The sequence below is a fragment of the Cynocephalus volans genome, chromosome 3, assembly GCF_027409185.1.
Source record: "Cynocephalus volans isolate mCynVol1 chromosome 3, mCynVol1.pri, whole genome shotgun sequence".
Lineage (NCBI taxonomy): Eukaryota > Metazoa > Chordata > Mammalia > Dermoptera > Cynocephalidae > Cynocephalus > Cynocephalus volans.
The window spans coordinates 52884804-52908801 of record NC_084462.1 but is presented as its reverse complement, the minus strand read 5'-3'; the positions used below and the strand labels follow the sequence as shown (position 1 = coordinate 52908801).

Sequence of the window (23998 nt, the reverse complement as noted above, 5' to 3'; positions counted from 1 at the left end):
GAAACAGGGAACACGGCGCCAGGGCTGCTGTGGATGCAGACAGGATCCCGGAGGCCGGGGCCGCGCTGAAGGCGGCCAGCTGCCCTATTCAGGATTCGAGGTTTCAGGCTGGCATTAAAAAAGATTCCTGGGAGGCCCCGAGCCGTGCTGTGACTGAACAGCCCGAGGCAGCAGCGGCCGAGAACGGGGAAGGCGGCAAACCAGAGGCAGAGAGTGAGTGCCCAACCTGGCACAGCACTGTGAGTGACCCCTGGACCAGCCCTGTTTGGGGGGCTGATGCCCACCCGGCTCCCGCCTGCACCACCAGGCCACTCACCGCCCCGGGGCTGCCTCCATTTTCCCAGGTGCTGGCAGCTCCGCCCGGCTAGGCCATCACTGAGCCTTCCCACATGCTTGGCTCGGCGCGGGGCTTTCCAGAGCCTGCGGGCCGGCCTTCCCTCCCACTCCCTCCACGGTTCTCTGGCGGGGCTGGTGGCAGGGGGTGTCCCCGGCCAGTGTCAGGAGGGCAAGGAAGTATGGGCGGGCCGACTGTCACTCTACCACACCCTGGACTCCGGCCCCCGGTAAACTTCCTGTTACTGGGAGGCAGATACCATCTCTGCAGCCACCAGTTTGGAAAAAAGCCTAACGAATTTCTGATTGGGAATAGTGTGGTAGGAGAGTTCCCAGGTCCGTTTGAACCTGCCAGAGAGCTGGCTGCAGGCGGGCGCTAGATTCGGTCTATGCCGGGGGGATACAAAGGTGAACAAGACCTGAAAAAGATCTACACAGTGCTACAAAGGCACCCAGAAAGACCGGTCATCTGTGCCTAGCAGAAACCTGGTAGACGTCCTAGGCGAGGGGGTGCCAAGCAGGGTCTTGAAGGTCCAGCTGATAGACGAGGGGTGCAGGAGACACGCCCCAGCCCAGCACAGTGCGCACAGAGTGGGGAGACCTGCGGCCAGGGAGGCGGAGACTTGACAGAAACCACACACGCGATGGGGTCGCCACTGCACGATCCAACAGCCTGGGACAGAGCACACGGAACAGGGAGAAGTCCTGCACAGGAAGTGAAAGCTCAACAGAGATCACACACCCTGTGGTACGTGATCCACCAGCCCAGCAGAGTCCAAGCTGACCAGAAAGGTGGCTCCCCGGAGAAGCCCAAGACCTGAGGCAACCACACACACAAGGCACTAGAGGCCAACTGAGCAGTCACCGAGGGAGCGAAACGAAACTGGCAACCACAGCAACATCCTAGTTAGTCATTAGTCTCAAACCGGTGGACTGTGAAACCCCCTGCCACAATGAATAAACATTAAAAAAAAGATACCAGAAATACAAAAAATCAAGAAAGTACACCACCAAAAGTTAATAAATCTCAAACTCTAGATCCTATAGAACAAGAAGCCCTTGAAATGACTGACAAGGAATTTCGTGTGATAATTCTAAGGAAACTGAATGAGATACAAGAAAACTCAGCTAGACATCATGATGAAATGAGGAAAAGTATACAGGATCTGAAAGAGGAAATGTACAAGGAAATCAATGTCCTGAAAAAAAATGTAGCAGAACTTGCTGAACTGAAGAAGTTATTCAGCGAAATAAAAAACACAACAGAGAGTTTAACCAGCAGGCTTATCGAAGTTGAAGAGAGAACCTCTGAACTTGAAGATGAGCTGTTTGAAATAACACAAGCAGACAAAAAGAAAGAAAAAAGAATGAAGGACATTGAAGAAAATCTGAGAGAGATATCAGACAACTTTAAGCAATCAAATATCCGAGTCATGGGTATTCCAGAAGGAGAGGAAAATGGAGAATCCACAGAACACATATTCAACAAAATAGTGGCAGAAAACTTCTCAGGTATAGGAAAAATCACAGATCTTCAGATCCAGGAAGCTCAACGATCTCCAAATGTATTCAACCCAAAAAGACCTTCTCCAAGACATGTCATAGTCAAATTGGCAAAACTCAGAGACAAAGAGAGAATCTTAAAAGCTGCAAGAGAGAAGCGTCAAATCACCTATAAGGGAGCCCCAATCAGGTTAACATCAGACTTTTCATCACAAACCCTAACGGCTAGAAAGGAATGGGATGATATTTTCAAAATACTAAAAGACAAAGGTTGCCAGCCAAGAAAACTCTACCCTGCAAGGCTATCCTTCCGAAATGAGGGGCAAATAGTATATTTCTCAGACAAACAAAAACTGCGGGAGTTCACTACCACACGACCACCCTTACAAGAAATCCTCAAGGGATTACTGGGTTTGGTTCCTGAAAAATAACTACTACTGCACTAAAAACCCAAGAAAAATCAATACCCACTAGTATAATAAAAATGGCATTCATGAAGAGAAAACAAGCAAACAAAAACTCTATCTACAACCTAAGGAACCAACAAACACAGAAAACAAACAGTAAATCAGAAAGCAAGGACAAAAGACACCTAAGACAACCAAACAACCAATAAAATGCTAGGAATAAATCAACACCTTTCAATAACAACTCTTAATGTAAAAGGCTTAAATTCCCCAATTAAAAGACACAGACTGGCTGACTGGATCAAAAAGCAGGACCCAACTATATGCTGCCTACAAGAGACCCACCTCACCCATAAAGATTCACACAGACTAAGAGTGAAAGGATGGAAAAAGATTTATCATGCAAACAGAAAAGAAAAACGAGCTGGAGTAGCTATTCTTATATCTGACAAAATAGACTTTAAACTAAAAACCATAAAAAGAGACAATGAGGGACACTACTTAATGATAAAAGGACTGATCCATCAAGAAGACATAACAATCATAAATATGTACGCACCCAATGTTGGAGCAGCCAGATTTATAAAACAAACTCTATTAGACCTAAAGAAGGAAATAGACACTAATACCATAATAGCAGGGGACCTGAACACCCCACTGTCAATATTAGACAGATCATCTAGGCAAAGAATCAGTAGAGAAACACAAGATCTAAACAAGACTCTAGACCAATTGGAATTGGCAGATATCTACAGAACATTCCACCCAACAACCTCAGAATATTCATTCTTCTCAGCAGCACATGGATCATTCTCCAGGATAGATCACATATTAGGTCACAAATCAAGTCTCAATAAATTCAAAAAAATTGGAATTATCCCATGTATCTTCTCAGACCACAATGGATTAAAACTAGAAATTAATAACAAACGAAACTCTGGAAACTATACAAACACATGGAAATTAAACAGCATTCTACTTAATGACATATGGGTCCAAGAAGAAATCAAGCAGGAAATCAAAAAATTTATTGAAACTAATGAAAACAATGATACATCATACCAAAACCTGTGGGATACTGCAAAAGCAGTATTGAGGGGAAAATTTATTGCATTAAACGCTCACTTCAGAAGAATAGAAAGATGGCAAGTGAACAACCTAACACTTCACCTTAAAGAACTAGAAAAACAAGAACAATCCAAACCTAAAGTTAGCAGACGGGAAGAAATCATTAAGATCAGAGCAGAACTGAATGAAATTGAAAACCAAAAAACAATTCAAAAGATCAACGAATCAAAAAGTTGGTTTTTTGAAGAGATAAATAAAATCGACAAACCATTAGCATGGCTAACAAAAAAAAGAAGAGAGAAGACTCAAATAACAAAAATTAGAAATGAAAAAGGCGATATTACAACTGATTCATCTGAAATACAAGAAATCATTCGAGACTACTATAAACAACTATACGCCAACAAATTTGAAAATCTGGAGGAAATGGATAAATTTCTGGACACACACAAGCTCCCGAAACTGAACCATGAAGACGTAGAAAATTTGAACAAACCAATAACAATAAAGGAGATTGAAGCTGTTATCAGAAGGCTCCCGACAAAGAAAAGCCCAGGACCAGATGGATTCACAGCAGAATTTTACCAAACATTCAAAGAGGAATTGACACCAATTCTTTACAAACTATTCCAAAAGATTGAAATGGACGCAAATCTCCCAAACTCATTCTATGAAGCAAACATCATCCTGATACCAAAACCAGGTAAAGATATAACCAAAAAAGAAAACTACAGGCTGATATCCTTGATGAATATAGATGCAAAAATCCTCACTAAAATACTAGCAAACAGAATACAGCAACACATACGTAAAATTATTCATCACGATCAAGTGGGATTCATCCCAGGGATGCAAGGTTGGTTCAGCATATGCAAATCAATAAATGTGATACACCATATTAATAACCTCAAACACAAGGACCATATGATCATCTCTATAGATGCTGAAAAAGCATTTGATAAAGTTCAGCACTCATTCATGACAAAGACCCTCTATAAGTTAGGTATAGAGGGAAAGTATCTCAACATAATTAAAGCCATATATGCCAAACCCACTGCCAATATCATCCTGAATGGGGAAAAGCTGAAAGCTTTTCCTTTAAGAACAGGAACTAGACAAGGATGCCCACTCTCACCACTCCTATTCAACATAGTGTTGGAAGTACTAGCCAAAGCAATCAGAGAAGAGAAGGAAATAAAGGGCATCCAGATTGGAAAGGATGAAGTCAAACTGTCCCTGTTTGCACATGACATGATCCTATATATCGAACAGCCTAAAACTTCTACAAAAAAAACTGTTGGAATTGATAAATGATTTCAGCACAGTAGCAGGATACAAAATCAACACACAAAAATCAGTAGCATTTCTTTTCTCCAATAGTGAACATGCAGAACGAGCAATCAAGAAAGCCTGCCCATTTACAATAGCCACCAAAAAAATAAAATACTTAGGAATTGAGTTAACCAAGGAGGTGAACAATCTCTATAATGAGAACTACAAAACACTGCTGAGAGAAATTAGAGAGGATACAAGAAGATGGAAAGATATCCCATGCTCTTGGATTGGAAGAATCAACATAGTGAAAATGTCCATACTACCCAAAGTGAGATACAAATTCAATGCAATCCCCATCAAAATTCCAAAGACATTTTTCTCAGACATGTAAAAAACTATTCAGACATTTATATGGAACAATAAAAGACCATGCATAGCCATAGCAATGCCGAGCAAAAAAAATAAAGCTGGAGGCATAACACTACCTGACTTTAAGCTATACTACAAAGCTATAATAACCAAAACAGTATGGTACTGGCATAAAAACAGACACACTGACCAATGGAATGGAATAGAGAATCCAGAAATCAACCCACACACTTACTGTCATCTGATCTTTGACAAAGGCACCAAGCCTATTCACTGGGGAAGGGACTGCCTCTTCAGCAAATGGTGATGGGATAACTGGATATCCATATGCAGGAGAATGAAACTAGATCCATACCTCTCACCGTATACCAAAATCAACTCAAAATGGATTAAGGATTTAAATATACACCCTGAAACAATAAAACTTCTTAAAGAAAACATAGGAGAAACACTTCAGGAAGTAGGACTGGGCACAGACTTCATGAATACGACCCCAAAAGCACAGGCAACCAAAGGAAAAATAAACAAATGGGATTATATCAAACTAAAAAGCTTCTGCACAGCAAAAGAAACAATGAAAAGAGTTAAAAGACAACCAACAGAGTGGGAGAAAATATTTGCAAAATATACATCTGACAAAGGATTAATATCCAGAATATATAAGGAACTCAAACAACTGTACAAGAAGAAAACAAGCAACCCAATTAAAAAATGGGCAAAAGAGCTAAGTAGGCATTTCTCTAAGGAAGATATACAAATGGCCAACAGACATATGAAAAAATGCTCAACATCACTCAGCATCCGGGAAATGCAAATCAAAACCACATTGAGATACCATCTAACCCCAGTTAGGATGGCTAAAATCCAAAAGACTCTGAACGGGCCGAGCCCGTGGCGCACTCGGGAGAGTGAGGCGTTGGGAGTGCGGCGACGCTCCCGCCACGGGTTCGGATCCTATATAGGAATGGCCGGTGCACTCACTGGCTGAGTGCCGGTCACAAAAAAGACAAGAAAAAAAAAAAAAAAAGACTCTGAACGATAAATGCTGGCAAGGTTGCGGAGAAAAAGGAACTCTCATACATTGTTGGTGGGACTGCAAAATGGTGCAGCCTCTATGGAAAATGGTATGAAGGTTCCTCAAACATTTGCAGATAGATCTACCATATGACCCAGCTATCCCACTGTTGGGAATATACCCAGACGAATGGAAATCATCAAGTCGAAGGTACACCTGTTCCCCAATGTTTATCGCAGCACTCTTTACAATAGCCAAGAGTTGCAACCAGCCCAAATGCCCATCATCAGATGAGTGGATACGGAAAATGTGGTACATCTACACAATGGAATACTACTACTCAGCTATAAAAACGAATGAAATACTGCCATTTGCAACAACATGGATGGACCTTGAGAGAATTATATTAAGTGAAACAAGTCAGGCACAGAAAGAGAAATATCACATGTTCTCACTTATTGGTGGGAGCTAAAAATTAATATATAAATTCACACACACACACACACACACACACACACACACACACACACAACGGGGGGGGGAAGAAGATATAACAACCACAATTACTTGAAGTTGATACGACAAGCCAACAGAAAGGACATTGCTGGGGTGGAGGGGGGAGGGAGAAGGGAGGGAGGTTTTGGTGATGGGGAGCAATAATCAGCCACAATGTATATCGACAAAATAAAATTTAAAATAAATAAATAAATAAATAAAAGATACTAAAATGATAAACTAAAAATCAAATATATGTACTCATGTACTTACTATCTCTGGTGTTCCTTGGTCTTTTGAGTAGATACATCTTTCCACCTTGTATCATTTCCCTTCTGCTTAAAGTTTTAACATTTCTTGTCATGAGAGTCTGCTGTTGATGAGTTCCTTTAGCCTTTGAATGTTTGGAAAGTCTTTATTTTATCTGCATTTTTGAAAGCTACTTTCATTGAGTATAGAATTCCATACTTCAAATATGTTGCTGTACTATTTTTTCACTTGCCTGTTTCCTTAGAAAAATCTGTTGTATTCTTACCTTTGTTCCTGTGTACCTAATGCATCTTTTTTTTCTTTCTTTCTTCCCTGGATGCTTTTAAGATTTTTTTCTTTGTCATTGGTTTTGAGCAATTTGATTATAATTTGCCCTAAAGCTTCTTCCATGTTTCTTGTACATGTTCTTCACTGAGCTTCTTGGGTATCTAACTTTATAATTTTCATCACATTTCAGAAATGCAAGCCATTATTTCTTCAAATATTTTTTCTGTCCTCACCTCTCTTTCCTCTCTACAGGCACTTACATTATTTGTATATTAGGCTGTTCAAAGTTGCCCATGGTTCACTGGAGTTCTCTTCTGTTTCTTCTCCTCCTCCTTCCTTTTCTCTTTTTAATTCTCTTTTCTTTGTATTTTATTTTGGAAGATTTCTGTTACTATGTCTTCATGTTATCTTTTTTTTTTTTTTTGCCATGTCTTATTTTCTTTAATTTAATGCAGAGTATTTACTTCTTGCATAGTATAGACTTCATCTCTAGAAGTTCAATTTGGGTCTCTATATAACTATATATACACATAAACACACACACACATATACACACATATGTATATTCTGTCTTTACTTAATTATTAAACATATGGAATATAGCTAGAATAACTTTTAATGTTTTTGCCTGATACTTCCATCTATCTCAGTTCTGGACTGATTTTGATTGAATGACTTATCTCCTCATTAAGGGTAGTATTTTCATGTTTCTTTGAATGCCTAATAATTTTTTATTGAATTCTAGACATTGTGACTTTTACCTTGTTGAGTACTAAATATGTTTGCATTTCCATAAATATTCTGAGGCTTTAACCTGGAATGCAGTTAAGTTATGTGGGAACAGTTTTATCCTTCCAGGTCTTGGTTTTGACATTTATTAAGCAGGACCACAGCAGTGCTCAGTCTAAAGCTTCCCACTCCTTATTACAGAGACATGACCCTCTGTGTACTCTACCCAATGCCCCATGAATCATGAGGTTTTCCAGTCTGCTTTGCAGAACCAAGCATTATTTCTAGCCCTGTGTGTGTGCCAGACATTTTCCCTCCACTCCCTTCAGGTGGTCTTTCCCTGGCTTTGGGTAGTTTTCCCACAAGCATGCACTGATCAACATTCAGCTAAATACTTGAGGGAGAACTTCTGCATCTCCAGAATTTTCTCTCTGTGCAACTCTCTTCTTTCCAGCACTCTGTCCTGTGATTTCTATGCATGCTTGCTCTCTCTAGAACCTCAGCCCTGTCTCTTTAACTCCATTTTCTTAACTCAGGGAGTCTGCTGGGCTGCACCCAGGATCTCCCTCAATGCACTGTAACCTGGAAACTTTCTTAAGACAATAAGCTGGGGAAATTAAGGATTCATCTCTAAGGGATCCCCATCCTTCATTGGTTGGTGACCATATCTTTTAAAGCACTGTTTTACATATTTTATCTATAGTTTTTTTTTTTTCAGGTGAGAAGATACATCTGACCTCAGTTCTTCCATCTTGGCTTGAAGCAGAAGTTGTGTGCATATTTTTTACATAGTTGAGTTCAAATTGAATTTTGAAACTTACTTTTTCAAGTCAATATTTTATTATAAGCTATTTCCTATGACAAACAACATTCCTATTCTGTGTTTTGTGTGCTGCTACATGTTATGATGTATAAAAATATCACTTTTACTCAACATCACTCAGTATTTGGGAAATGCAAACTAAAACCACTTTGAGATACCATCTCACTCCAGTTAGGATGGCTAATATCCAAAAGACTGAGAATGACAAATGCTGGAGAGGATGCAAAGAAAAAGGAACCCTCCTACACTGTTGGTGGGACTGCAAAATGGTGCAGACTTTATGGAAAATGGTATGGAAGTTCTCCAAACAATTACAGATAGATCTACCATATGACCCAGCTATTCCACTGCTGGGTATATACCCAGAAGAATGGAAATCATCATGTCAAAGGGATAACAGTACTCCCATGTTCATTGCAGTGCTATTTACAATAGCCTAGAGTTGGAACCAGCCTATGCCCATCATCGGATGAGTGGATAAGGAAAATGTGGCATATCTACACAATGGAATACTACTCTGCTATAAAAAAAAAAATGAAATACTACCATTCACAGCAACATGGATAGACTTGGAGAAGACTATATGAAGTGAAACAAGCCAGGCACAGAAAGAGAAATACCGCATATTCTCACTTATTTGTGGGAGCTAATAAAAATAAATAAGTAAATATACAAGTGAATGGTGGGGGGTGGAGAAGACACAACAATCACAGCAATTCCTTGAACTTGCTAAAACAAGTGAACAGATATGATATTGATGGGGAGGAGGGGGGAGAAAGAGGGAGGAAAAGGAGAAATTGGTAAAGGGACACAAAAATCAACTATATTGTATATTGATAAATTAAAATAAAAAAATTTTTTAAATCACTTCTACCAAGCATTCCCTATTATTGAACTTTTTCTCATTATAATATTTCCAATTATAAATAACACTGTGATTGATATTTTGGGCACAAATCTTTGTCCACATTTCACAATGAATCTTTAGGACAGATTTCAAGAGGTGAAAAAATTGGGTTAAGGAACAGGAACTTTTTTTTTTATCTTGATATACATTGCCCCATTGTTTTCATGAAGCTTTTATCAATCTACATTCCCAGCTGCATATGTGGGTGCCCCTCTTATTGAATTCTCACCAACAATAAATATTACCATTTTTCAAAATCTTTGTTACATCAATTTGAAAAATTGTAGTTTTGAACTAAATTGCGTTTCTCTAATTGTTGGACAGTTGAATATTTTTTAGTTTATCAGTTTTTCTATTTCCTCTTTGTAAACTATGTTTTCCCATTCTTTTATTCTCTGCTAAGATATTTGAGTGTTCCAAATCAATTTGGATGAGCTCCCTGCCCTCACTCCCTTGCAATATACTCCAACCATACATAACCCTACCATTTTTTGTGTGTGTGATTTTTGTCTTTGCACCCGCTTCTGCTTCGGCCTGGAAGACCCTCCTTTTACAACATTAATATCTGGGAAATTCCTTTCCTATTTCAGACTAAAGGCTGCCTTCCCAGTGAATTTCTCCCTGCTAATTCCCAAGCAAACTGAGACCCTCCTTCTTGAACATCCCACCATTATAACATTTATCTTATTCATTTACATACTGACGTGTGCCTCTATCTATAAGATCCTTGAGTGCAAAAACTTTGTCCTTTCATCTCAAAGCCCACGTATCTCTTCTAATAATAATAGCCAAAAAATACTATTGAATGAATAAATGGATGATTAAAAGAGTGCGATTTAGCCAAAGCAAAACAACAGTGTTCATTCATTTAACTGGCACTTACTGAATACCTACTATGTACCATTTGAAAGAAATTCAGATCAGACTTACAATATTTACTCTTTTTAAATGGCCATCTATTGTTCTTTACCCATTTTTCTCATTAGCTGTATTGAATATAACTAATAATCACATGGAGACCTAATATTAAAATATAGCACTGTAATGGAACTTAGTCAGAAAGCTTCCAATCTGTCTTCATCCTGCTGTCATCTCTGCCTAGACTCTTGAGATCAGCTAGCTTTTGAGGGCTGTACATCTGAGTGATGATTCCTTTTGACCCTTTCCTTCTCAGCTAATTTGTTGGCTCATCTCTGCTAAAGACGCACATCTCCAGACACTGCACCCACTCATAGTCCCATAGGAAAAGCAAAGAACGTTTACTTCCCCCATCTGCTTTATAATTTGTGGTGTCTGCCTCTAGAATCAATCCCTGAAGAATTGGGTGACGGCCTATTAGAAATACCAGTTCCCTCAAAGAAAAGGGTAGATCACAAGAGTCTCTCCTGATAAGTCTTTCTGTATCCCCCCCATTCCTAAAACCTCCTCCCACATATTTCTGGGCAGTTACGGAATTGTGAGAAAGTTGTGATTCACAGGAAGATACAAACTTTTTTGCAAAAGCTCTTCACTAAATCAGTATGGGCTGGAAAACGAGCTTCGATGGCAAGTGAAAGTTCCTAAGAGCCTGACTCCAGTCTCCGGAGGGAAAGTGGGGGAAATTGATGGGGAGGTATGAGCAGTACAGGCTTCAGCAGATAAAGATGGAAATAAAGTTTCTGTATAGTATCCTTACTGGGGAAAATGGTGCATGTAAGTTCAACCCAGGGTATGCAGGACCCAGGAAGTTTTGCTTTTGTTTTTTTGGAGCCCCGTTTGTGTAAACAATTTGCTCCATCTAACATCAGCATGTCAGCATCATTCTGACTGCCCTCACCTCCATGTCAACCTGGGGAGGACATACCACACCTGCAGTAGGAAAAAGCTACTGGCCAGGCCAACACGGCTGAATCAAGGACTGGCCATGGGATCCCAGGACAATCCATATGCACAAGTTCCAAAGTTCCTCCTCTTCAAGGCATGTGGTCAACCTCATTAGAATGAGAGGGGATCAGAGAGCACCACAAAAAGGATAAACAGGGACTGCAGCCCCCACCTGGATGGCACTACCCAACCAAGATCTTCTCAGGCACCAGAGAGACACATTTTACATTCCAAGGAAGACTCTTTAAAGTGCAAGGCCTCCTGAGGCCCAGCACCCAAAGCAGAGGCCCTGCCTACTCAGCTCTAATGGTATTTCTGAGAAAGGCATTACGAGAACATTTCTACAGAACAGGAAGCTGGCCTGTTTCACAAGTTCAAGACTGGGTCAGAATATAGGCCCTCCTGGCCACACTGCACTGTTATTGCTGGTGTAGACAGTTAGCAACCTGAAGATGGGGTCCACCTTCTGCTGTTTTCAAGTCCCCAATGCCCAGCACTGAGATAGATACATGGGACGCTGTCAAATAAAGGTCCTAATTCAAGGCATGCATTGTTTGTTTTGTATTATGGAGTAGAGCATCTTAGAGTAATGAATATTGTCTTGAAGTTAGAGTAGAAGGCTTTGTTTGACCTCTGTGGGTTTCAGTGACCTTACCTGGACAGAAGATGAATGAGACATTCCTCTAGGACTTCCAGCTCTAGATCTCATGACTTGAATATCTACAACTGGCCCTAATCAGGGAGAGATCACTATCTTCTTAAGAAAACAAAAGGGACTTAAACCCATAAACCTAGCTGCCAAGATTTAATTCATGGAGGAAACTATTCATCCCACCATCAGTTACAAGCTTGGAATCAAGTTGCAGATGCAATAATCACTCTTTCAGTAAATTTAGCTCCTGTGCACACCCCCAATATCAGCACTTGTAAGGATGGGGTGGAATCTTTTTTGTTCCTGTTCAAAGCTATTTGAGTCCAAGTGCTCTGGAACACACAGCTTCTGAACCCTCAATATGAGCCCATGCCTTGGAGACCAGGGACTAATTATATTGAATGGAAAGTCACAAAGCCCTTGTGGGGGCTATGGGAAAATGAAAACCCAAGGAGGAATTCAGTACTTATTTTAAGAAACAGAAAACTTTTGTTTCTTGTTCTTTGGATTCTCAATGTCTTAGTGACAAAGTAGCTGAGTCACCAATCACTTGTGATCTCAGGGAACCCATTAACTTTGGCTGGGTCTCCAATCATCTATCAACTACACTGTTCAGATAAAGTGGAGTGGTGTGATGCTTGGAGAAAGCCCAGAAGTCCCGGCTTTGGGAAAAGACAGTGATTTGCAGGGAGGGATAGGAGAATGGCATTTTTCCAGCTCATAAATTGAAGATGAAATCACCATAAAAAGCTGCCAGTGAAGCAAGGCCCAGTAATCCTGCACCCAGGCAAAGCTCAAATGCCAGAGGCCCTGGCAGATCGGACCTTTGAAGGGAGAAGATCACCTAACACTAGTCTAAGCACAGGGAGCCACTAGGATAGCCAACAGGAGACTGAACTGAAGAATTTGCTGATGAGGCTTGCTGAAGACCAAACACATTTATCTCCTCCTGTTACCAGGGTACTTAAGCACAGATGGTCTTAAGAACACAGCCTTTGACCCCCATGGTCCCACAGCAGCCCATGGCCCAGGGACCCCTGAGCCTGAAGAGACAGATCACAGAATGAATCCCCGAAGATCTGAGAGGGTATTGAAGTGTGCTAATACTGTAGTCACTATCCTCTGTGAAGGTGAGACCCACACAGTCCTGAACAACATACTTCCTGAATTCACATGCTCTTGGGGAAGCTCCAGAAGGAATGAAGGTGAGAGGTGAAGGCACCATCTCAGCCTGTGGACTGAGTTCTCTTCCCCAAACTGTGGAGCAATGGTCAGAGAATACAATTCAAGAACTGGCCTCTGCTAGGAAGATCCAAACCATTCCTGATTGACTGTAATATTTATGAGGCAAGGCAAGCCAGCAGAGTTTAAAGTCCCAGGAGATAAACTGATGATAACACCTGATAACGCAGTTTCAAAGGCTGGGTTAAATTTTACCGTGTGAGGATCCAACTGGATCAGAGGGAATGTGGCTATACTTTGGAAAAGGTCCAGTGGATGGCCAGTGAAGATAGACGTCATTATTACCAAAGCCCTTAGGCCCATCCTGGAAAGGAGGGAATAAGGGGGCTGCTCCTAGCAGAGAGTGTTGAGACATGGAGTGAACATGAGCTTTTCTAAGGTCACAAGATCGTTCAGTCACAGACAAGTAATCTGTCTTTGCCTCAATAAATTTTCCTACTTAGTGAGTTTGGACAGCTCAAAGACAGCTTTAGTGCAGATAAACAAGCTTGTCCACAGCAGAACAAACTGGTAAGAGGTAGCACACTCTGGCCCAGTGTCAGTTCCTCCTCCCCATGTCTATAAAAAGCAACCCCAGAAATTCTTTTTTTTTTTTTTTTATTTTGTCAATATACAATGTGGTTGATTACTGTGGCCCATCACCAAAATCTCCCTTCCCCTTCCCTCTCCCCCCTCCCTTCCAACAATGTCCTTTCTGTTCACTTGTCGTATCAACTTCAAGGAATTGTAATTGTTGTGTCTTCTTCCCCCACCCCACCAAGTTTATTTGTGTATTTATTTATTTATTTTTAGCTCCCACAAATGAGAACATGTGATATTTCTCTTTCAGTGCCTGACTTGTTTCACTTAATATAATTCTCTCTAGGTCCATCCATGTTGTTGCAAATGGCAGTATTTCATTCTTTTTTATAGCAGAGTAGTATTCCACTGTGTAGTAATGCCCCAGCTGAATCAACTAACAGACCAAATACTGGAAGCCTGGTTCAAATGGATGGCAAAGTTTTCGTGTGAATGCCACCCCTGACCTGCCCTCAAATTCAGAGCGTTCGTTCCTTTTGCCAATCTCTGTCAGTGTCCCAGACAACTCCAAGTAATTTAGAAGGCTGTGCACCTTTCCTTCCCTCCAGTGAGTGAAACGTTGCCCCCTTTCCAGCTAATGGTTCCTGCCCCTTGGTCTCTTAGAGTGAGTCCTCTCCTGAAGGCACCTCAGTCCCTCAAGTGACAGAGTTCTTTAGTGGGCCTGCCACATGATTTCCCAGACATGTTTAGACATGGCAGAACCCCACCTAGAGAGACAACTTGGGATCAAAGGAAAAAAGATAATAAATATGAGATGCTTAGCATAGTACCTACTCAGTACATGCTGTGTTTTATTCATTATTACATAGAAAATTCACCCAAAAAATTTTAATGGAGGTATTTCTTTCAAATTTAATTAATAGCCTCCGATAGTCTAGGCACTGGGCTAGGCCTTTTGGAAAATAGCAGGATAAATATAATTTGACTTTTACCTTCAGGAAGTATAAAATTTAGAGAAGAGAGAAGACACACAGGTTAGCATAGCACAGAGTTAGATATAATGCATGTTAAATGAAAGCATGTACAAAGCTCTGGAGGAGAACTGAGGAGACAAGATTTCTTCTCCCTGGTGGAGCAGGTAGCATCAGGTGGAGTCTGAAGACTGGGTAGGACTTCTACCATTTGTCAAGGCAGCCATGACATTCCAGAGGAAGGAAAAGACCTGCGGCAGAATTGGGCATGCCACATTCAGGAAGAGTTAGCTGGAAAGAGAGATGGGAGGTGTACTGACAGATAAGGCTGGAAAGGGAAACTGAGGCACATTCTTGATGGCTTTGAAGTCAGGGAAGACCAACCAGAGGGCTACAGTGGCAGTCCAAGTCTGACCACAACTGCTCGGATGTGTGCGGTTGTCATGAGGAGCAAAAGGAAGGGAACAGGCACAAGCCACTTCGAGAGTGTGATGGCAGAGGTGTGCCAGGATGGTGGGTATCTGGGAAGTGAGGGAGGCCTGGAGTAGCCGCCACCTCTGGGGTGTGGGCTGGCACAAGGCCACAGAGGTTAGTGACATTGCCCAGCATGTCCTTCTCTCTGGTAAGTGAATGGTTGGGACTTCTGTCATAAATCTTGCTCTGAGTACTGTCTGGAGACAAGGCTTCATAGGACAGCTGCACATCTAATTTTAGGTTCATGCTAGAGAAGCAGGACAGGTTTAATCTCCACAGGAGGGAGGAGTTATAGTGGCACAACCCTGGGCATCTGCTCTTACAAAGGCAGATAAACCTTCCAGAATAAATTTTCCATAGCTCACTAGTGTTTGGAGGATAATACTCAGTAGGGCTCTTCTTGTCCCCTGACGCATTACTTTATCCTCTTTTTGGAAGACTCCTTCAAATCCACGGATTCTGGCATCCCAGTGGAGTTGGGTAGAATTCATTTGGGTACATCTTAGCTACTATTTTGGGGATGGAGTTCATGAGAGAAGATGGGAACTGGCAGAAAGTTCCCATCTCCATATTTTTCTATAGCCTCCGCTGCTTGATCCACAGTGGGTAGCCAGGTATCCAATAGTATTTTTATTAATAATGATCTACAATGTTACAACTTGTCAAAGCTCACAAAGTTTTTGCACATTATTTCTTAATGCCCACAACAAACCTAGGAGGTAAGACTTGATATTTATGCTTTGAGAAATGTCAAAGCTCAGATAAGAAAAGTTAAACGACTTGCCAAGGAATCAGCTGGAAAGTGGGCTACAGTGCAGTTCTTCTGATTTCAGCCCCTTTGCTCTTATCTTGCTATTGGACAGCAGGGGTAAGGTAGAAAACAAGGTAGCTTGGGCATATAATTCAAAAGCAGAGGGAATAGTCCTTGAGAGGAAATAGCCCTTAGATTGCAGAGAAGGACTCCCCTATAATTAAGCAAATTGTTCCACGGGTATGAGCCATTTAGATGGCAAAAGAAATTTTAGCAATCTTTAACTGCTTCTGATTGTTTTACATATAATTGTTTTAGAAATAAAATGCTGGAAATAGATTGCATAAGATATTTCAGTGGTGGCTTAAGAGCTGAGGCTCATGTGTCTGACAGCGATTAAACCCTAACTCTTTCACTTAAACCCCAGCAGGTTACTTCTTTCCATTTCAATTTTTTTCCTGTGAAACTGGGGACAGTAAGAGCAACCTGTCTTGCAAAGTAGAGGAGAGGCTCAAAGGAGATAATGCATACTAAGAGCTTAGCACAGTGCAGGGCACCTAGTAAACACCACGGCAATGACAGCTATATTGTAGTGGTTGGTAGAAAAGCCTCTCCTCAACGGAGGTTTGGTTTTAATTTGACATTTGGCTAAAGAAGGGGAACCATCTTGGCCAAAATTCATGGGACAGACCAGACATGCAGTAATATGCTTGAGGTCCCCGAAGAGTTCTTTCTGTTATGGGAAGACTTCACCCCCATTAAGACCTGGTGTTAACTTCCCATTTTCCTGTGACCCCTTGATCAGATCTCTACCTGAATTTGACTGCCTTTGCAGGAGGAAAAGAAAGCAATAGAGATGGCAACTTGTGTGGGTCTCTGAAAAGGGGACTTCTGTACTGTGTTGCTTTCTTCTCCTAAGCTGAATGGGGAAGATATTAAAAGCTGTCAGGACCCCATAAGGGAGGGGCTTAGTACCTTGATACCCAAGGTTAGCCAGGAGGGGCTTCCTAGGGAAACCCTCCAAACAACATGGCACTCAACTGGCAAAGAAGACCGTGTGAGACTCGTATGTGAATGGGCCCCCCAGACACCACACAGGTTTTCATGTGATGTAGGGGAAGCCACCAGATACTCCTGAACTTCTGAACAGCTGAGTTATGACAGTATCAGATTAGAAGAAACCTTGTGAATAGGGCAGAAAGATGAAGTTCACGAATTTTAAAGTACAGTGATCAAAGGACATGTCGAGACTGCAGATGTCAGCAGCAAAGCCCTGCACGCAATGATAAAAATGAGACATACGCAAGTCATCCACATCCAAGTGGACACAAGATGACTGAGGATGAGCGCTACTTGTCCATCAACAGCTCGGCACTACCATAGCTCCTTAGAACTCAGACTCACCCTGGAAGAGTGAAAATCCTGAATGGACCAAAGAAATACTAATTTGACTTAGATCTCTGATGATACACATTTATATTGCTTGTTATCTGACATAAATGAGAGTTTAAGACAGAAATAAAGTATAATTTTAAAAAAAAAATCTTTTTTTTTTGTCCCTGAGTTTGTTACTCTGAAGTTTTAGACCTACTGGATGACGGTCCCTTGGTAGAATTTAGTTGAATCCCACTTTGCGATAAATTTGCACTCTAGAGAAGAGATTTACAAAATGAGATACGTAAAACACTAAACCCCCCAAAATAGTTGGTCTTGGGGGAAAAAAAAAGATTCTCTGGCCAAATCAGATTTGGAACAGGGTATACTTACTGCACAACCACTGTAGATAGTCTCAATATGTGTTGGCTTTACAGAGGCTGTGGGAAGTTACAGTAAAGAAACCTATCAAACTTTGTTTAATCTAATACTTCCCAGTTTATTTGATGAGGAAGTTTTTTTTACTGAGATATAATGTATTTCACTCTAGGAAATGCTGGTATAGAGAGCTGCAGGTGAAACGGATGGTAATGGCATAACCGTAGTGACCCAAGAGAAAAATAATCAGGTGGAACATGAGCTGAAGATTGATGCTGGGATGCAGAAAATACCATGGCTGGGCATAGAAATGGTACTTGCCAAATGACCCCATATATCTTGGAAATTGGCTGAATTTCTTCTAATACTCTTTCAAGGTCCTTGCTGAGTCACTCCCGTAAATGATGGATCTTAATGGTTTCAAATATCTCTAAAGCCTTCATGTCTAACCATCTCCCTTTTTAACTTGGTGATTCACTCCACTCTAGCAAGCAGAGGCAGAGAGAATAGGCTGAGTTTCATTTTCCGATCATAAAAATACATCTCAAGACGAGCACACACATGGTGGACTATTATAAGGCCTAGATTTCATATCAGATGTTTAACTGGCTGACTCTTTAGAGACCCTGTCATTTCTGGACTGTCTTTTAAGGACTTTACTCATTTAGGGTAGATGGTAAATTTGCTGTCAGTAAAAACAACATACTTGAAGACTTCAGGCAAAAACATATGAGACTTTGAGTCTGAAAGACCTGGATTCAAATCTCAACTCTGCCATTTCCTAGCACTGTGACCTTGGATAAGGCTCTCTCCACGTTTTGGCTTTCTCATCTGAAAATTAGTATAATCATATACCCATTCAGGGCTGTTGGGAGGATTAGAGGAAATGACTCATGGGTTGGAAGGGATACAAGCTGAGATGAGGTAAAAGCACTGAAACATATCTATAAGGGAGAAGTCATCACTAAACTGAACTGGAAGCATCCTGAGGATGTATATAGGGCCATCTCCATCTTTCCATCTGTTACAAAGAGGGCAGAAATACTACAAACATGCTTTGTACCTGATTGTTCGGGTGCGCTTTCGGGCATAAGGAGTAATGACCTTGAAAAGCAGTTCCATCGCTCCATTAATTCCCAGCATGGCTCCCGTAGTGACTGAGAAAGACAAAAGCACAGTAGTTATTGTCACGAGTGGATGGGTTAAGGATCAGTACAACTTGTATTGACTCCATTAATACTTTAACCTAATAAGCAAGAGAGCTCCCTTACTTTTCCACCCTGGTTGCAAGTTCCCCTGCAAGTTTTGTACTTGGACCTCCCATGACTAAGGTCATGACTTGAGTATGCCTCCATTAGAATGCCTAAGGAAGAATCAGTCCTTTCTGCTCAGAGCCTGGAAAATTTTTGCTTTTTTGTCCAATGAGATGGTTGTAAAAACATAGTCATAGACATGAATAATAGAAAGAAACTCAAAGGGGTATCTTGTCAGATAAATAAAACCTCTGAATGTCATTCTCATCTCCAAGAATGTCATAGCCTCTCTTCAATATCCTCAATACTCCACTCCACAAAGACCACTTTACGAAGAGCTCTGGTCATGTCCAAAAATAAAAGGAATCTACAGGACACAAAATGGAGACATTCTAGCAGAAGGCAAAAGTTTCAGTGGTGAAAGAAAGAAGGTTGTCTTTCAAAGTGTGACTCTCTTCTTTCTTTCATCCACTGCACTGGTGTTTTTAAGACAGAGACCTAGGAAAGTCTTGTGTTTGGGGCCAGCCCTGTTCTAGGAATAGTGAGCAGGAACAAGGAGGTGTTAGAGAAGCAAAGAGAGAGAAACAAGAGTGGCTTATAGTGGCTTTCTCCAGGCCTTGGGAAAGGAGGCTGAATGAAAATCTGGAGGCTCTAATATAGTTCATCCCAGTACAGTATACCAGTCAAAGGCTGAGGCTGACGTGTTAGCTGTTACAAAGAGCACATGTTCCTGGAACATCCTCTATGCATATGTCCCTCCTGAGGCTAGTACAGGCAGTAATTGCCTGGTTCAAATTTTGGGGATTTGGCATTCTAGTCCTACCCATCAATCTTCCACTCTTGTGGTTACTAACTCAGTTTTTACTTCTAAATTGGGAAAACAAGCTAGAGCAAACTCTTGGCAAATAATTCAACAAAATTCTAGTATTAAGTACAATGAGGGAAGGGATGGTTTTAAGAGAACTGATTCTAGCTGGAAAGAGTTTGGACTTGGAATTGGAAGCAGATAACAATAAGAAATCCTCACAGAGTTCACCAAGGCTGGGTCTGTGACAGCTCTGTAGACATCCCCATTGGCTGTCTGAAAGCTGCCAAAGGATTCATTGGCTACAATAGACCCAGTATGATTCCAGCCAACTCCTCCCTTGGAAAAAGGTTTTAGAAAGCTTGCTAGAACATTCAACAGTAGCTAACAATTCACCAAAGGCACAGCAATCCACAGGCTTCTTGAACTCTCCTTGCGTCTCATCAGTAAAGTCAATGTACAGAAAGTGACAGTATAATTTTTTAAATATCTTTTGAAACAGTTGGTTGGTACAATAGATGCAGGTTTGGAATATGAGCCAAATGACCACCTCCTCAAACCCACAGGCAAATCTCAGGATTTCTCAGATTTCTAGCTGTAAGAACTTTTCTAGATTTTCATAACCATTATATATAAGGAAGGCAAGTTATTCAATCTAATTATTCCTTAAGAAACCATGAGATACTTCAAATTCCATACTGCTGATAAGCTCCAAATGAGGGTGGCACACCTCCTGGCTTCTCTTTAATGAGAGTTGTCTTTTACACAAAACCACCATTCTTTTTCTCTGTTATGGATGGGCTTATACATATCCATTCAGCCTCTCCCAAACACTCTGATTTTCTGGTCAATATATATGAGATGAGTGAGAGGAGGCTCTGTCTGTGAACAAAGAGTCAAGAACCTATCTCTTTATTCTCCAGAAAGACTTTCTCTTTGTGGGTCCTTCATGCTTATGAATAGAATCAACCAATGAAAATCAGATAGTTTTAGGAGCTCTTGGGATAGTTAGGGGGAAAAAATCACTTATTTATTCCCCGTGTTTATATCCTTCCTGTTATTTCAAAAGAATAAGGGGAAAGAGTAAGGCAGGGAAGAGAAATTAACACTATGAGCTGCTGCTATGTAGCAAACCCACCCATGAACATTATCTTATTCATCCCACCTACCAAGTCTTTATATAAGCTCTGTTATGGGCTAAATTGTGTCTCTTGAAAATTTGTGTATTAAAACCCTAATCCTCAATACTTAGGAATGTGGTAGTATTTGTAAATAGATCCTTAAAGAGGAAATTAAGTTAAAATGAGGTCATTATGGTGGACCTAATCTAATCCGAAGGTGTCCTTATAAGAAGAGGAAATTTGGACATACAAAGAGACACAGGGATGCATGGGCACAAAGGAAGGGCCATGTGAGGACACAGGAGGAAGATGGCCATCTGGAAGCCAAGGAAGGAGGCCGCAGAAGAAACCAAATCTGCCAACATCTTATCTCAGATTTGCAGCCTTCAGAACTGTGAAGAAATAAATTTCTGTTGTTTTAGCCACCCAGACTGCGGTATTTTCTGATGGCAGCCCCAACGGACTAACTGTAATAATTACTGCTACCATAATTTTACAAAGGAAGAACTGAGGTTAAACAGGTGAAGTACCATGTTCCATGATCCATAAGAAAGAGAATCAGAGTCAAACCCAGGTCTTTCTGGCTCTAAGCCTGCGTTCTTTCCGTTACAGAGCATATTGCATCTAAATAATTGTCACTTTTATTCCAGAGGAAGGGAGCTCAGAAAGGAGAAACAAAAGTCTGTGTTCATTACATGTGAGATGGGAGGTATAGAATCTAATCTATTAATAAAAAATGTCTCCATGTGGAGTAGAATTAACATGAGTTTTGGAGTTAGAAACTCAGCCCTCATGACCTGTTATCTGTATGAATTCGAACAATTACTTCACTCTTCTAAGCTTCTTTTTAAATTTATTTTAGCTATTAAGATTGTGGGTCTAAATACAAAATTGTTATGATAATGAGAAATAATCCAGATCAAGAGATGGCAAGTAAGTATCAACCCACATGCTATGATGTATCTAGTAGTTACCCAGAGGAAATGCTGAGAAGGATTATGAGGTTAAAAAAAAAATGTGTAAAGAATTTTGTAATCAATGAATAACTTCAGGAATACAGTAGGGAGATCTGGGATGTCAGAGTCATTCTTGACAGATGTAACACACATAATACTGTGCTTTGAATATGATAAAGAGTAAGTAAAGTCTGTCTTTCTCCTGCTGTAGGTCTTTTTCAACTTGTAGTATTAACAGAAAAGCCTAGAATGCTGTAATTGGGTGACACGCAAGGAAAAACCATATCAAAGTTGATCATTAGAAAAAGACTCAGGAGTTCTACCTGGCTAAGGAGGAGATAAATAACTTCTCACCCCCACCACCTCTGGACTGTTAAGCTCCTTTATCTGGTCAGGACCATATATATCCCCTACCCACACTCTCCTTCCAACCAGACTCCCACATGGTTTTTAGGCATCCCATGTGGAGGCTTCCAGGTGTCCCATCCCAGAGAGCCACACAGAGTCACTTACCACTGGAGGCAAACACACGTAGAGCCCAGAGACAGTGGAGCAGGTTCTGGCTATGGGACAGGTTTTTCCTGGCCAGAATCAGTGTCACATCAAGTGCTTCCAATTCCAGTGCCTTCTGTCCAAACTTTTTATCTAAGAACACAAATCAAGCCATCTTAGTTGCATTTCACATTGACCCTGAAGATTGTACGATGTGTGGATAGAGGAAAGGGAAGATGATGGAGAGAGGAGGATGATCACTGCTAAAGACACTTTTCAGACCTAGTAAAAAATGCTGATAAATATGTCCCCACTGCAGCCAAATGAATCAGAAGAACTATCTCAGGGTACACATATTTACATGAGGGTTTGTAAGCTGTCTGACTCTCAAGTCCCTGTGTCTAAAGATGCTTCTGGTTGTTCCCATACGTGAACTATATACAGTTCAGTTGGGTATAAATTTCTTCCTTTAAGACAATTCTAGAATTAAGAATACTTAAGTAACATGACATTCAAATGCAAAGTGCGGACTTTGATTGGATCCTGCTTTGAATATGTCTGTAAAAGACAGCTTGGAACATTTGGAGACATTGGAATGAGTATAAATTATGCACGTATTGCTAATTTTATTAGAGTTGTAATAACAGTATTGTGGTTATGTAGGAAAAGTCTCTTTTTTAAAGAAATGCGCTCAAAAGTATTTAGGAGAAAAATGCTATCTGTAATTTTCCCTAAAATGTTTCAAATGAAAATAAATAGAAGAAGGAAATATGGCAAAATGTTAACAATGGTTAGATTTAAGTTTTAGGTATATAAGAGATCACCTTTCTATATGACAGGAAATTTTCATGATGAAAATTCAAAACATATTTTTAAAAATAAAATTTTCCCCTAAATTATCACTGTAAATAACCTGACATCTAGTGTTGCAGGTAAGTCATTATTATTTTAATAATTAGAAAATAAGCATAAAAACAAAGTAAATGCACCTTTTATTCTGTGTTCCTTGTTCCCACTATAATACCAAGTGACTACACTACGTGTCACATTTGTCTGTGTCCTTTTCAAAGTGGGATGCCTAAATCATCATGTTTGTTTTCGCAGGCATACAACACTATTAGATTCATTGCAGCTGGAAAAGATTAAACCAGAGACAACATACTAAACTTATTTCACCAATATTTACCTCTGAACCAAGGACATCAGCAATGAGACTGTGACTAAGCCTACAAGACCCATTCCCTTCATCAGAAAGGAGAAATCTATCCCACTCTTTCATGAGCAGCCAACCTCATTTCTGTTCTGTTTAGGTCAGCCCATTGCAACGTGAATGTCAAAGTCAAGACCAGAACCTCGTGGTGGCAGAAACTGTGTTGATATACTTATTACAATAGTAATAAGGTCAATAATTTGGAAATCACTGCCTGGTGTATCTCTCATCTCTCTTTCTCCTATGAAATCTACATGGCTCTTGTTTGTCAGGCCCCTAGCCCCACATGTTAAGCACGTGACTTACAATGCCATGTTTAATACTCAAAGCAACCCTAGAATTAAGTACTGATACCTCCATTTTATACATAAAGGTGCAATGGTTCAGGAAGTTTAAGTAACTTGCCCAAGGTCATATAGCCAATAAGCATCACAGCCAGGCATGAAACCCAGAACCGACTTCCCGGCTTATACTGT

The 23998-nt window shown here is 40.7% G+C and overlaps 1 protein-coding gene across 5 annotated transcripts in view; it reads right to left on the bottom strand.

Annotated features, from left to right (window-relative positions):
- The window catches only part of AGBL1 (AGBL carboxypeptidase 1), an 866292-nt gene that overhangs the window by 780009 nt on the left and 62285 nt on the right, over positions 1-23998 (bottom strand). For all 5 annotated transcript variants that reach the window (XM_063089333.1, XM_063089334.1, XM_063089330.1 and 2 more), the window contains 2 exons: positions 22334-22465; positions 18749-18842 (listed from right to left, as the gene is read on the bottom strand). In XM_063089333.1, coding sequence (XP_062945403.1) covers positions 18749-18842; positions 22334-22465 — 226 coding nt within the window. The remainder of the gene's footprint in view (positions 1-18748; positions 18843-22333; positions 22466-23998) is intronic.